At 37.7% G+C, this 12,541-nt stretch overlaps 1 protein-coding gene across 8 annotated transcripts in view; it reads left to right on the top strand.

Moving 5' to 3' along the window:
- MRRF (mitochondrial ribosome recycling factor) overlaps positions 1–12,541 on the top strand; it is an 81,003-nt gene that overhangs the window by 29,384 nt on the left and 39,078 nt on the right. For all 8 annotated transcript variants that reach the window (XM_077142898.1, XM_077142890.1, XM_077142906.1 and 5 more), the window contains one exon: positions 6,920–7,011. In XM_077142898.1, coding sequence (XP_076999013.1) covers positions 6,920–7,011 — 92 coding nt within the window. The remainder of the gene's footprint in view (positions 1–6,919; positions 7,012–12,541) is intronic.

The raw sequence follows: 12,541 nt of genomic DNA, 5'->3' as shown, positions 1-12,541 counted from the left end.
TTTAAAAAGACTGTGAGACAAACAAAACATAATAATGAACTAGATATAGCCTGGGGGCTACCAGTTTTAACCTCTGTATTAGTATTTGGAGCACTCCCTCTAAGAATTCTTATTCCTTTCAAACTGTAAGGACCATTGCAGACTAACACACAGAAAGCAGTGCTTCCAGGCTGAAAGGTCGGTTGCATTAGATCATTGCAACCTTGAGCTTTTATAGTTTTAAGTTCAGTTGAGGAAGTTAATTGGACTTTTCTTTATTGGTCCAATAGAAATTGGCCTCCATCAGGAGACTGGAGGACTAGGTATGGTCACATCTTTACCACTAGCTCCTTGTTTGACCTTGCACAAGTTGCTTCATTCTCTGAGCCTCCATTTCTTCATCTACTAATGTGAGATGATAGGAACCTGATGTCTCTTCTTGTTCTGATTATTTCAGTAGTTCTGTCCTAAAGACATAGACCCCTATTGAATCTCCTGGATTTGATATACTAGATTAGAGATTTGAGAAAGGGAAAACCCTTGCTATGAGCAAACTGCTTCTGATCTGATGCCTCTTACAGCTGATGTGCTGTGGGTCTTCTGCTTATTACACCTTGTTTAATTTTCTGTAAGTGAGCTTTAAAAAATATATTTTGATGATACAGCTTTTGCAGTGTGACTGTGTGATTGTGAAAACCTTGTATCTCATGCTCCTTTCATCTATGGTATGGACAGTTGAGTAAAAAATATGGATAAGAAATAAATAATAGGGGGAACAAAGGTTAAAATAAATTGAGTAGACTGAAATACTAGTGGTCAGTGAGAGGGAGGGGTAAGGGGTATGGCATGTATGAGTTTTATCTTTTTTATTTCTTTTGCTGGAGAGATGCAAATGTTAAAAAAAATGATCATGGTGATGAATACACAACTATGTGATGATATTGTGAGCCATTGATTGTAACCATATCAAGAATGTTTGTATGTCAGAATGTTTGTGTGTTTGTTGTTTACAATAAAAATATTTTTAAAATATATATATTTTTTGGATTATATCATTCCCACAATTTAAATTTATCAGTGACTTCAAATGATCTTAAAGAAAAAGTCTGAAATCCTTACTGTGGCTATATTAGTCAGCGTTCTTTAGAGAAACAGAATCAACAGATATCTGTAAATATGAGATTTTAAAGGTGTCTTATGCAACTATGGAAATGGAAGAGTCCAAAATCCATAGGGCAGGCTGTGAAGATGGTAGCTCCAATTAAAGGTCTAGAGGAACTCCACAGGAGATGCTCGCTGGCTGAAAAAGCAGTGAAAAAGTCTTCCTCCTTCCTTGAAAACCTTCGACGTTTGATTCCCAGTGCCTGCCCGTGCAAAAAAAAAAAAAAAAAGAGGATAGCTAGATATAGCCGTCAACTGATTAGATTATGTCCTGTGAGACCACCTTGGTTGATCACAGATGTAATCAGCCACAAATGCAATCAACTGACTGATGATTTACTACACCAGCTTTTGTTTATCAGCCAGCCATGAAATATCCTTGCAGCAATGGTCAAGCCAGTGCTTTCCTGACCAGACAACTGGGCATAGTCACTTGGCCAAATTGGCACCAGAACCTATCACCGTGACCTAGTCGGTCCTGCCTTTCTCTCTAATTTCTGTGTTCTTATCTTGTGCCACTGTCATCCTTGCACATCACTCTATCAAACCCACCCTTTTTTAGTTCCTCAGACACACCAAGCCGTTTCTATCCTCATGGTCTTTGCATATACTTGGAACCTTTGCCTGGCTAATTACTATTCTTATTTCCTATCACAGCTGAAATGTCACTTTATCAGAGAAGGCTTCCCTAATCTCCCCAAATCTGAATTATTTCTCCACACTAAGCTCTTTTATAGCACAGTTCTTTTTTTTTATCATGCTTATCAAAATTGATAACTATACAATTTTTACATGTTTGTTTTCCATCTTATTTTCACAAGACTGTAGACTTGGAATATAGGAATCATATCTGACTAGATCATTGTGCCTAGCGCCAAATGCAGTCAGTGGCTGGCTCATGGAAGGACTCAGTAAATTTTCATTGAGTGGATGTATATTTGTCATTAGGTTGAGGAAAGGAGGTACTCATTCCCAGTATTACTGAAGAGTAGAGAAATGGACAGAAAGGGAACTGTCAACTCTTTCTCTTTCTGCCTGACCCTCCCCCCCCCAACCCCCAACCACTAAGACTTCTCCCCCTTGATTGTCTAATTCCATAGGCACTGCAGGCCAATTTAGGGAATAGCCTCCTAATTACAGAGCTTGAAGACCTCATCAGGCAGATTGCTTTTCAGAGCTGGCCACTTCTGTTGCTAAATAGCAAATGGCATTTACAGAAGAAGCACCTGATTGGCAACCGGAACATCTTATGAGGCAGGAGGAGGAACTAAGCTTAATTTTTCTTAGGAAGTTGGAGTATATCTTCATTTTTCAACCAAGTTGAAATTCTGTAGATTTTGAAAAAAATTTATAATCATCTTGGTAGAGCAGTTCATTTACAGGGACGGAGTGAGGAAGTATGAGTTACATTGTCCTTTGAGTTCCTTTATCTCATCTGGTGTATATATTAAGCAAATAGCTTTAACTAAACATTTCCTTCCTCTAGCTTAGAAGCTGTCCATAGAGTACCCAGTTTCATAACTTCAAAATGCTGAGCTAATCTTCCTTGTGTTTATATAATTCCCTTTCTTTTTCACATGGAATTGGCTTTCTTTCCAAACCAGAGCATTTCTGTGTCATGCTGTAGTGCTACCATGCAGATTTACATGCATAATCTTTTCGAATGCATTGAAGACAGAAAACTTGTTGCATTTGTTCAACATGTGTCCTTTGATAAATGATACACGTGGTTACTGTCTTCCATAAATTTGCCTGCAGCTAAAGTTAATAATGGGAAAGAAAAGAGGAGAATAAAAACCACAGTCAAATTTTACTTGATTTGAAAAAGCAAGTCAAATTAAAGAAAAAAATCTTCAAGTTCCATTACTGTTATTGTGGAGGGAGGGAAACTAATGTGTATTGTCTACTGTGTTGTCAAGCACTTTGTTATGTTTTGTTCCATGTGATCAACACAGTTACTCTTTAAAATTAATCATGGGTATTCTATTTTATGTATGAGGAAACTGAGGCTCAGAGAAGGTTCCTCAGATTGTAAGTGACAGACCAAGATTTGAGCGTAGGTCTGTTTGTCCACTAAAGCCTGTGCTCCTTTCACCATTCATTCATTATTTCAACATTTTTTGAGACCTTGCTATTTATTAGTCTCTGTTTGAGGTGCCGGGAATTGAGTGATGATTAAGAGAGACAATGCGTTGCTTGTCATAGACCTTTAATAATAGAGATTCATTAGGAAATAAAGAAAATGGAAGCCCTGTAATTAGGCCACAAACGGAAGTCCCAAAATAGCACTAACAGAGATGACTTGAATCCAAACTCTCAAGGACTTTTCATCTGTCCAATAAATTTTTTATCCTTTAGCATATTTAGCGTAAGAATAGCAATGGCAGATATTATTAATTTATCAAAACACTCTTTACTGCCTGACCCCAGATAAGGTCCTGTGATCTTTCTCAAAGCAGTACTCCAAGCAGCCACAACTGGTCGGTATTGCCATTTGAAAGCATTCTATTTGCCATGGGTTTCTGGTATGCATTCTTTCAGTGAGGGGATAAGATTAAAAGCAAAGATAGAAATGCTTTCTAGAAATGCATTTTTGCATCCCTTCTTGTCTGAGTCATCAGTAGTTAAGAAATCATGTTAAGAAAATGACTCAAATAACCTGAGGTTCTGTGCCGTACCATGTCAAATAAAAATTTACATTTTTAGAATATATTAGAAGAATTACCTCTTTCTGTAGGTTTCTATACAAAGTGAAACCTACCTTGATTCTCAATTTCTCTGCATATGAAAGCAAACAGAAAAAGTAAAGTATAAAATAAGGTTTGGGGGGTTATAGATGTGAAATTAAGGAGATGAGTTTTTCTGATACATCTCAGCCAATTCATTAATATGCTCATTCAGCAAACTTTTACTGAGCACTAACCATCTGCCTGGCATTGTGCCTTACTCTGGGAAGATGTATATATTGAGATCTAGTTCTTACCCTCAAAGACAGTCCATTGAGGAATGGAAGTACACATACAGAAAGTCAAATGTTTATCCCATAATTCATTATAAGAATTAGACATAATTGAAGTATATAGAGAGAGTACGATTTATTTTCTTGTCAACTATATATCTGAATATGTTTTCCGCTTCAGAGTGATGACCTTTGAGAACCATATAGTTATCGCAGTGGTGGTGTTAGTTTTCAAAATACTTTTAGAACTTCTCTTGCAGAATTATCCTCAGAACCAATTTATGATCTTTTAAGGAAAGAAGACCCTATACTATTTGTATGTAATATACACTGTATGTGTTTATCTCTTATATAAATGTGTGGAGTTTTTGTGTTGTTCTGAACCATTGAAATTCTTCTGAGACCTGTTAAATCAAATCTCTCCTGATAGACTGGTCTTGAGAAAAGAAGTGACAAAGGAGTAAGCATATTATATGAGTCATCTGAAAGAAGAGATGAGCACTTCAGATTAGAAACTGTAATTTGGAATATGGGCCTTATTTCTTTATGTAGGAATTTTCCACTTGGGTAGCTCAGATGGTAGTTCATTAGCCACAATGGGGCAGGCTGGAATCCTTGCAGGGCAAACTGTATTTTATAAGCCAGTCTATCTACTTTCATGGTATTCTTTGTGTTTATCTCCTTTTTGCCATATAGAACCTTGAATGAAATTAGTTTAAATGTTTCAACTTGATGTTAACAGTGAGTGCTCCAGTGCCTTCAGGAGAAGATTGTATGATAACGCTTGGGCCAGACTCTGAAAGAGAGGTGGTGGTGGTGGTATGTTTGAGCAGTGGATGATTGATCAGTCAGTCATTCAATGAGATGCTTCAGAAGAGAAAGACTTAGAGACTTGAGATCAGGCTACCCCTTCAAAGTAGAAAGCAGAAAATTTATTGTTAATTTAGAGATTTATTTGATTTTATTAAAGATGATAGTTCTCTTGCAGAAGAAAATTAATTTCATTTCTTTATCCAGTTCTTTTATTTAATCTGACCATACCCTTTATACATCAGACATAATTCCAAATTATTTTTGGCAATCTTAAAAAAAATCATATTCCCTATCTCGTAATTACTGAATGCATTAAACTAGGGAATCTGGAAGAAAATAAAGACAATGTAACACTATTGTACTGGGAGTCGGGGAACCTAGAGTCTCCTCCCAACTCTGCCAGAAACTTGAAGTTTAATGGGTAAGAGGGTCCTTGCTCAACCTCTCTGGGCTCTCCAGATAGACCACGTCTGCTCTTAGGGATGTGGCCTTATCCTCCAAGTTCCCATATACATAATGAAGGGGCTGTACTTAATTATATCACAGATCCCCTTCAGCTCTGATAGTCTGTGGTTACAGGTACTATTTTAAGAATTTACTATTTTAACCAATAACTATACTGTCAGATTCTTTGTAGAGCCTCCTAAGAAGATGATTCATCTACATATGGAAGTTCTGTTTATCCTTTTGATTTTATACTAATACCGCATACAGATGTAGAATTAAGGTAATTTAAAAATGAAATTTAAATTTTTAGGCACCCCCTCAAAAAAAAAAAATGGGGAAAGTAAAATAGGTATGTAGCAACCACCATTCATTTAAACCAGAAAGTCTAGGCAGGAACTCAAGGCCAAGAATTGGCCCCGTGAATACAGCTCCTTCTAAGTGATGTGGATTGACCCTGGTCAAACCTAAAATTCTTTTGAAAATGTCAGAGGCCTTGTTTTCAGGAATTCTAGTCATGGCAATGAAAGTATCTTTTCCATACTGCTTTCTTGTTATCCTTTAGGATTGCATACTGGGTGTGGTTTTAGTGTTTGCTTGAGTGTAAGGTAAGTCACTTTGGGAAGTCAGTGTATCATAGTGCCACCTGGCACATAAGAGAGCAAGACTATCAGAAAAGTCCCTGGTCATTGTTGGGCAGGGCAGCAGTGCATCAGCTAAATGATGACATCACCCCAGCCTTGTTTGGGTATCGTATGCATTCTTATTTTATATAATAAATTTATATAACATATTTCTATAATAACTCCCCTTGACTTAGTGTTACTTTATGTCAGGCTCAGAGATAGATGCATTGCTTAAGTTATCTCATATAATATTCTCTGAGTGCAACATGGTCTCTTTTTCTCAGATTCTGAAATGGAAGCTCAGAGAGGACAAGTTTTTTGCCCAGGGTCACATGGTTAGCAGAACTAGAATCTGAATTGAGATCTTTCTGATTTCAAAGCTCATGCTTTTAGCTGCTGTACCACACTACCTTTCCTGGAGCATACATAAGCAGAATTCATTGCCCATTCTAAACATGAGTGAGTTTGGTGTGAGTGTAGATGTGAATGAGTTAAATTTATTTACTTATTCCAAATTGGCACTGGTATATTTTGAGTGTAAAACATCAACTGGAACTTTTAAAGTATAAAATCTTTCATCTGTCTTTACACCAATCTTTGCACAGACCAGCCCCTCTCCCTTGAGGATTTTTTGTGGTTTTGATCTGCGTTGCCTCAAACCATTGAAATCTTTTCAAAGAAGCAGAGCTGTGTTCTTTTTCTTTTTTTTTTGCTCTTTGCTTTTTTTCCTCCTGCAGTACACTGGTACCAGGAGTGGACACAGTTTGCAACTCAACTTGATCAAAGCACTCTACACCAATGTAACTTCCTGATCTTACTGGTAACAGAACTAAATGTTTCCATGTTCTGCCAAGATGGGTTGCCAGTTATTGACAGAAGGCTTGCATATGGTAATAATTATTTACTAATTCTGTTTACCTTTTGATCTGGTTTTCAGTGTACAGCTGCAGCTATCAAGGCTATAAGAGAAAGTGGAATGAATCTGAACCCAGAAGTGGAAGGGACACTAGTTCGGGTCCCTATACCTAAGTAAGTTTGGCTGAAATTTACATATTTCAATGGGCAGTTGTCCTTACCTGTACTTTCATCATTGCAAACACCTACATTCTTTGAAATCATTTTATTTTTTCAGAAATCTTTATTCAGTACCAACTGTGTGCTACATGGTGGGGATACAGCGGTAAATCTGACAAAAAGTCCTTGTTCTTGTTTGCATATGGGATGGGAGAATAGGACAGATAAATAGATTGTCATTCCAAATAATGAAATGCTGGAGGAAAGGAAAGGCAATGGAATCCATTAGAGTGACTTGATGAAAGTAATGGTGACAGGGCAAGTTAAGCCTGGGAGGACTCTTATAGATATTAAATTTGAACTGAGAACTAAATGATAAGGAAGAGCCAGGCTAGGGAAAGAGCTTTCTGGGCAGAATAAACAGCAAACACAAAGGCCCCCATGTCACAAAAGGCCCTGGCATGTTTGAGAAAATGAAAGTTGTGTGAGTGAGGGAAAGAATAGTAGGAGAGGAGATTTAATCAGTCAGCAAAAGCTGATTATTTGGGCTTTACACGCCATGATCAGGAGTTTGGATTTTATTCTAATTTTAATGTGAAGCCATTGTAGAGGAATTTAAATAGTGAAAGGACCTGATCTGATGCTGACTTTGCTTAGATCTCTCGGCTGCTGATTAAGGAATGAAATATCAGGGAATAGAATAGATGAGGGAGAACAGTTGGGAGGCAACTGCAGTGGCCCAGGTAAGATATAAGTCTTTTCAGATTCCATAGCAGACAGAATTAGTTTCTCCTATAAACCCACAGCACTTTGGATATTGGAATATTATAGGATTTATTTACTGTTGACATTATCATCTGTTTATGTACCAAAGTTCTCTAGATTGGGAGTTCTTTGAGGATAGGGACCTATTTAAAAATTATCTTTTAAGTCCCTGTTCCTACCTCACATAGTGCCTTACATGGAGGAGGCCCCAAATAAGAATGGAATTCATTCAGTTATTCATCAGATACTTATTAAGCACCTACTGCATGCTAGGCACTTTCCTATTTGTTGGGATGTAGCGGTAAGCAGACAGACAACAAAAAGTCCTGTCTGTGAGGTTTACATTCTAGTTAAGGGGATACAATAAACAGAAAAAACAAATAAATACATAATCTAATGCCAAGTGATGATATGATGAGGACTGTGAAGAAAAATGAGCAAGATAAGGTATAGAAAATGTTATGTGTGAGAGGAGTTATTATACATAAGGAGGTTCAGGAAGGAGGTGACATTTGAAAAGAGACCTAAATAAAATGAATGAATGAAGCTTCCAAATAACTAGAAGCAAAATGAAGTATAACACTAGATGAGTGTTTTCTATGCCACACATCATCTTCGTATTCCTTTACATATATTGCCTCATTTGTCATAAAATCCCTATGAAGTAGGTTTTTTTCTTAAGTATGGAAATTTAGGTTCAGACAGGTAGAGTAATATCTCTGAGGTCACACAGCTTGTGCTGAAGCTGTGACCTGAACCCAGATTTGGTTTCTTTTTTTGGTTGGGCTTCTTCTTTGTTTCCAAAGCCCTGTGACATAGCTGGGTTAGCAACAAGAATTAATGCCAACACTGAGAGTCCTACCTTGAAATTGTGTGAATTGAAAGAGATATAGCTTAGTGTTTAAGGTAGATCTCGGTTCAAGTCTAGTACCTGTTTGCTTGGTTAGTTAGTTCATTGATTGTTCAGCAAATTTTCTGAGAATGTATCATGTGCCAGGCTCAGCACTGGGTGTTGGGAATGAATAGAGTTCTTGCCTTTGTGGAGCTCACAGGCTGGCTACCAGACCTCCTATTTATGTTATGTCCAGCTTATAGCACCATCACAGAACTCAGTGTTAGCCACAATTTACAGATGAAATACTGAAATAGAGAAAGTAAGGGACTTGCCCAAGAGCACATGACCTATAAGTAGCGAGTCAAAATTCAAATCTTGGGTTTTTCTGTTACCGAAGTACAGACTGTCCTGTACTATACTACCTCTGTGTAGATGCATAATTCTGGAAAGTGTTAAATGAACTTGTCGACATCGGAAGTAAGATTTGCAAGTGTAATAGATAATAGTCTGCAGGTTTATTTCTAGTACTTGGTCTCCTGCTGTCTGTGAAACCTTGGAAAAGCCACTTAATTTCCCTGAGCTGGTTTCCTCATATGCTAAATGAAGGGGTTATTCTGAATGGCTTTCCAGGTCCTTTCTGGAGCTCCAAAATTTTGTGATACTATAAATTCATACTAATTGCGCATTGCTGACTAGAATTCTTATTAGAGCAGCCTAATTGTGTATCGTATTTTTCTTTCAAGATCTGATGGGCATAATATGCATCTTTGTAGATACACAGGAGTTAATGCTCGCCATTGGTCCTCTGTATATAAGTGTAGCTTAAATGATTAGTGAGGTTAGCTTGAATTTTCAGGAACCAAAACCGTCTGCTCCTACAAAGCTCATTTTTTATATACTAACTTTCTTTTGACAAGGTGGTGGGGTCATGAGGCCTCTTACAGAATTATGTGTTTGGGTGTTTTCCAGATAAAAAATGAATGATCTGTTCTTTATTATGGAGGCTTAGTCATGTGAAGGGAAAAAGGTTGATTTAGAAGTAAGGGGACCAAGGCAGTGACTTCCATATGACTGGTCATGTCACCCTGGCAGCTTGCTGCCTTCTATTTCTTCATTTGTAAAATGGATGAAATAATACATAATGATATACAGATATTTGGTGAGATTAGTAGAGAAGATAGGTTAAATAATATGATTTCCTTAGAGGAAAGAAGCTATATAAATATAAAATACTAATATTATTTCAGTAAACTTTCAATTCCCTAGATATATGTAATTTTACTTCAGGAGAAAAAGAAGTGAGGAAGGGACCTATTATGTTAAGCACTGTTTTAGTTTCCTAGGCTGGTTAAACCAGATACCAAGAAATGGGTTGGCTTAAACAGTGAGGATTTATTAGCTTACAGTTTGTTAAGAAAATGTCCAAATCAAGGTGATGCTTTCTTCCTAAAGACCTCTGTGACATGGCAAGGCATATGGCAGCATCTGCTGGTCTCTCCCTTCTCTTCTGGGTTTTGTTGCTTTTACCTTCTCCTATGGCTTTTTTTATTTTTCTGAATTTCGTTTTCTTAAAGGATTTAGACTTATCCTGAATGAGGTGTGTGATACCTTAACTAAAGTAGTCTTATCGAAAGGTCCTGCTTACAATGGGTTTACATCCGTAAGAATAGATTAGATTTAAGAACATGTTCTTCTGGGGTACATACAGCTTCAAACCACCACACTGTCCTGCTGGGGATGGGAAGTGACAGAGGGGAATTGGTAATTAGGAAAGAAGTGGAATGTGGGGGTCCTTGGTATGACTACTGTTGCTTGATTATCTGAGTGTCGGTGTTGAAGCATATTGTTGAGCTTCTTAGATGTATGGACATTTCAGGGCCAGACAGCCACCTGTAACACACCCAGGTGACCCCTCTAGAGGTCCTCTGATCAAAACATGCTGTCACTCTTTTAGGAAACTCTGTTGGCACTTGAATAACTTCTCTGGCTCACTGCAAGGCAATAATAATATTAAGCAAACTGTTCTCTGAGTGTAAACTATGTTCTAGGCTCTATCCCCTGTATTATTTAACTAATTTTATTCTGTTATTCCCTGTGTACACATGTGCAAAGTCAGCCTAGCAGAGCTTAAAATAACTTGCCCAAGAGCTTAAAATAACTTGCCCAAGTTCATGTAGCTGGTAAAGGTAGTGTGGAGCAGGATACAAATTTGGATCTGCTTGCCTTTGAAGTCTGTATTCTTGGATTTGTGCACGTCCAAGAATGCTATCTGTTTTTGTTTACTTGTTTGTTTTTGTAGCATTGGAGAGCAACTAGTACTTCTTAATTTGTTTATATCATAATCCAAGCTGTGTGGAACATATTTTCCAAAGTTCAAATTGGGATATATAATTTGACAGTGAATTTGTATGCCACTTGTAGATGTGAGAAGCAGTCTAGGGCATAGAATGCTTTTTAAAAAAATCAATTTTATTGAGGTGTAACTTACATACACCTTACAGTAAAACCATTTGAATACATTTCACCAAAATTTTGACAATTATATGTGTCCCTGTAACCATCACAACTTCAAGATATAAAACAATTAGATCACTGCAAAAAGTTTCCCTGTACTTCTTTGCAAGTCAGCCCTTAATCCCCCTGCCCTGGCCCAGGACAACTACTTATCTGCTTTTATCAGAATATAAAATTTTTATGCTGAAATGTAAAATATCTAGGGCATTCATAAACTTATTCAACAGATATTTATTGAGTACTTGCTAATACACTACTATATAGTGTCAGACAGTCATTATTTGTGTTTGAAGAAGAATAAAGCAATGAATGCCATAGATGAGGGATAGAGATTTAAGTAGAATTTTCATGGAAGACTTCAGGGGAAAAATGATATTTGAGCAGGGAACTGAAGGACACGAGGAAATGAACCATGTCTATATCCAGCATTAAAGCAAGGGAAGCAGTGAATACAGAGGCCTTGAGGTAAGAGTCTGCCTGGCATTTTCAAAGAACAGCAAGAAGCCTTGTGTGGCTCTAACAGTGAGTGAAGGAGGAGAAATAGGAGATGAGGTCAGAGTGAAATGGGGAGGCCAAACCATGTAAAGTTTTATTGATCATTGTAAGTATTTTGATTTCTACTTAGAATGAAATGGGGAGCCATTGGAGTGTTTTGAGCAGGGGTGGACATGATCTGACTTACATTTTTAAAAAACAATTCTTGCCGCTGTTTTGAGAATTAGATGGTAGAAAGGCATGGGTTATAGAGAAGGAGACCAATTAGAAGTCATTGCAAAAATCCAGGTGAAAAGATAATGGTGGCTTGGGTAGATGTGGTGATAGTGGAGTTAGTGAGAAGTGGTTGGATCCTGGACAAATTTTAAAGGGAAAGCTGCCAGATTTGCTGATTGGATGGGGTTTTAGAAAGCAGGAACTCGAGAATGACTCCAGGGTTTTATGATCCAGTTAACTGAAAAGGATGAAGTTGCCACCTACCAAAATAGGGCAGATTGCAGGAGGAACAAGTTGGGTGTAGAGGAAGATCAGGTTTTGTACATATTTGAAATGGTACCAGACATCCAAGAGGAGAGGTCCAGTAGGCTAAAGGATACATGAGTCTGGAGTTCAGACGCCAGGCAAGGCCTAGAGTGACAAATTTGGGAATCATAAGAGTATAGAGGAGGCTCTGAAATTAGATGAGATTACTTTAGAGAGTAACTCTAGATTCTGAAAAGAGGTTTAGCTACTGAGCCTTGGAAACTTCACTTCAAGGTTTAGGGGTTAAAGAGCTGAGAAGGAACCAGTAAAGGAGACTGAGAACAAGTGGCCGGTGTGGTAGGAAGGGAACTGGGAGAATCCTGGAAACCAAGTGGAGAAAGTTTCAAAGAAAAGGGAGTGATCACCTGTGCTGAATACTGCTGATAGGTCAAGGAAGAAAAGATCTGAGAATTG

This window comes from Tamandua tetradactyla, chromosome 2 (genome assembly GCF_023851605.1).
Source record: "Tamandua tetradactyla isolate mTamTet1 chromosome 2, mTamTet1.pri, whole genome shotgun sequence".
Lineage (NCBI taxonomy): Eukaryota > Metazoa > Chordata > Mammalia > Pilosa > Myrmecophagidae > Tamandua > Tamandua tetradactyla.
Note: the sequence above shows the minus strand (reverse complement) of the source record. Positions and strands in the feature narration are given on the sequence as shown.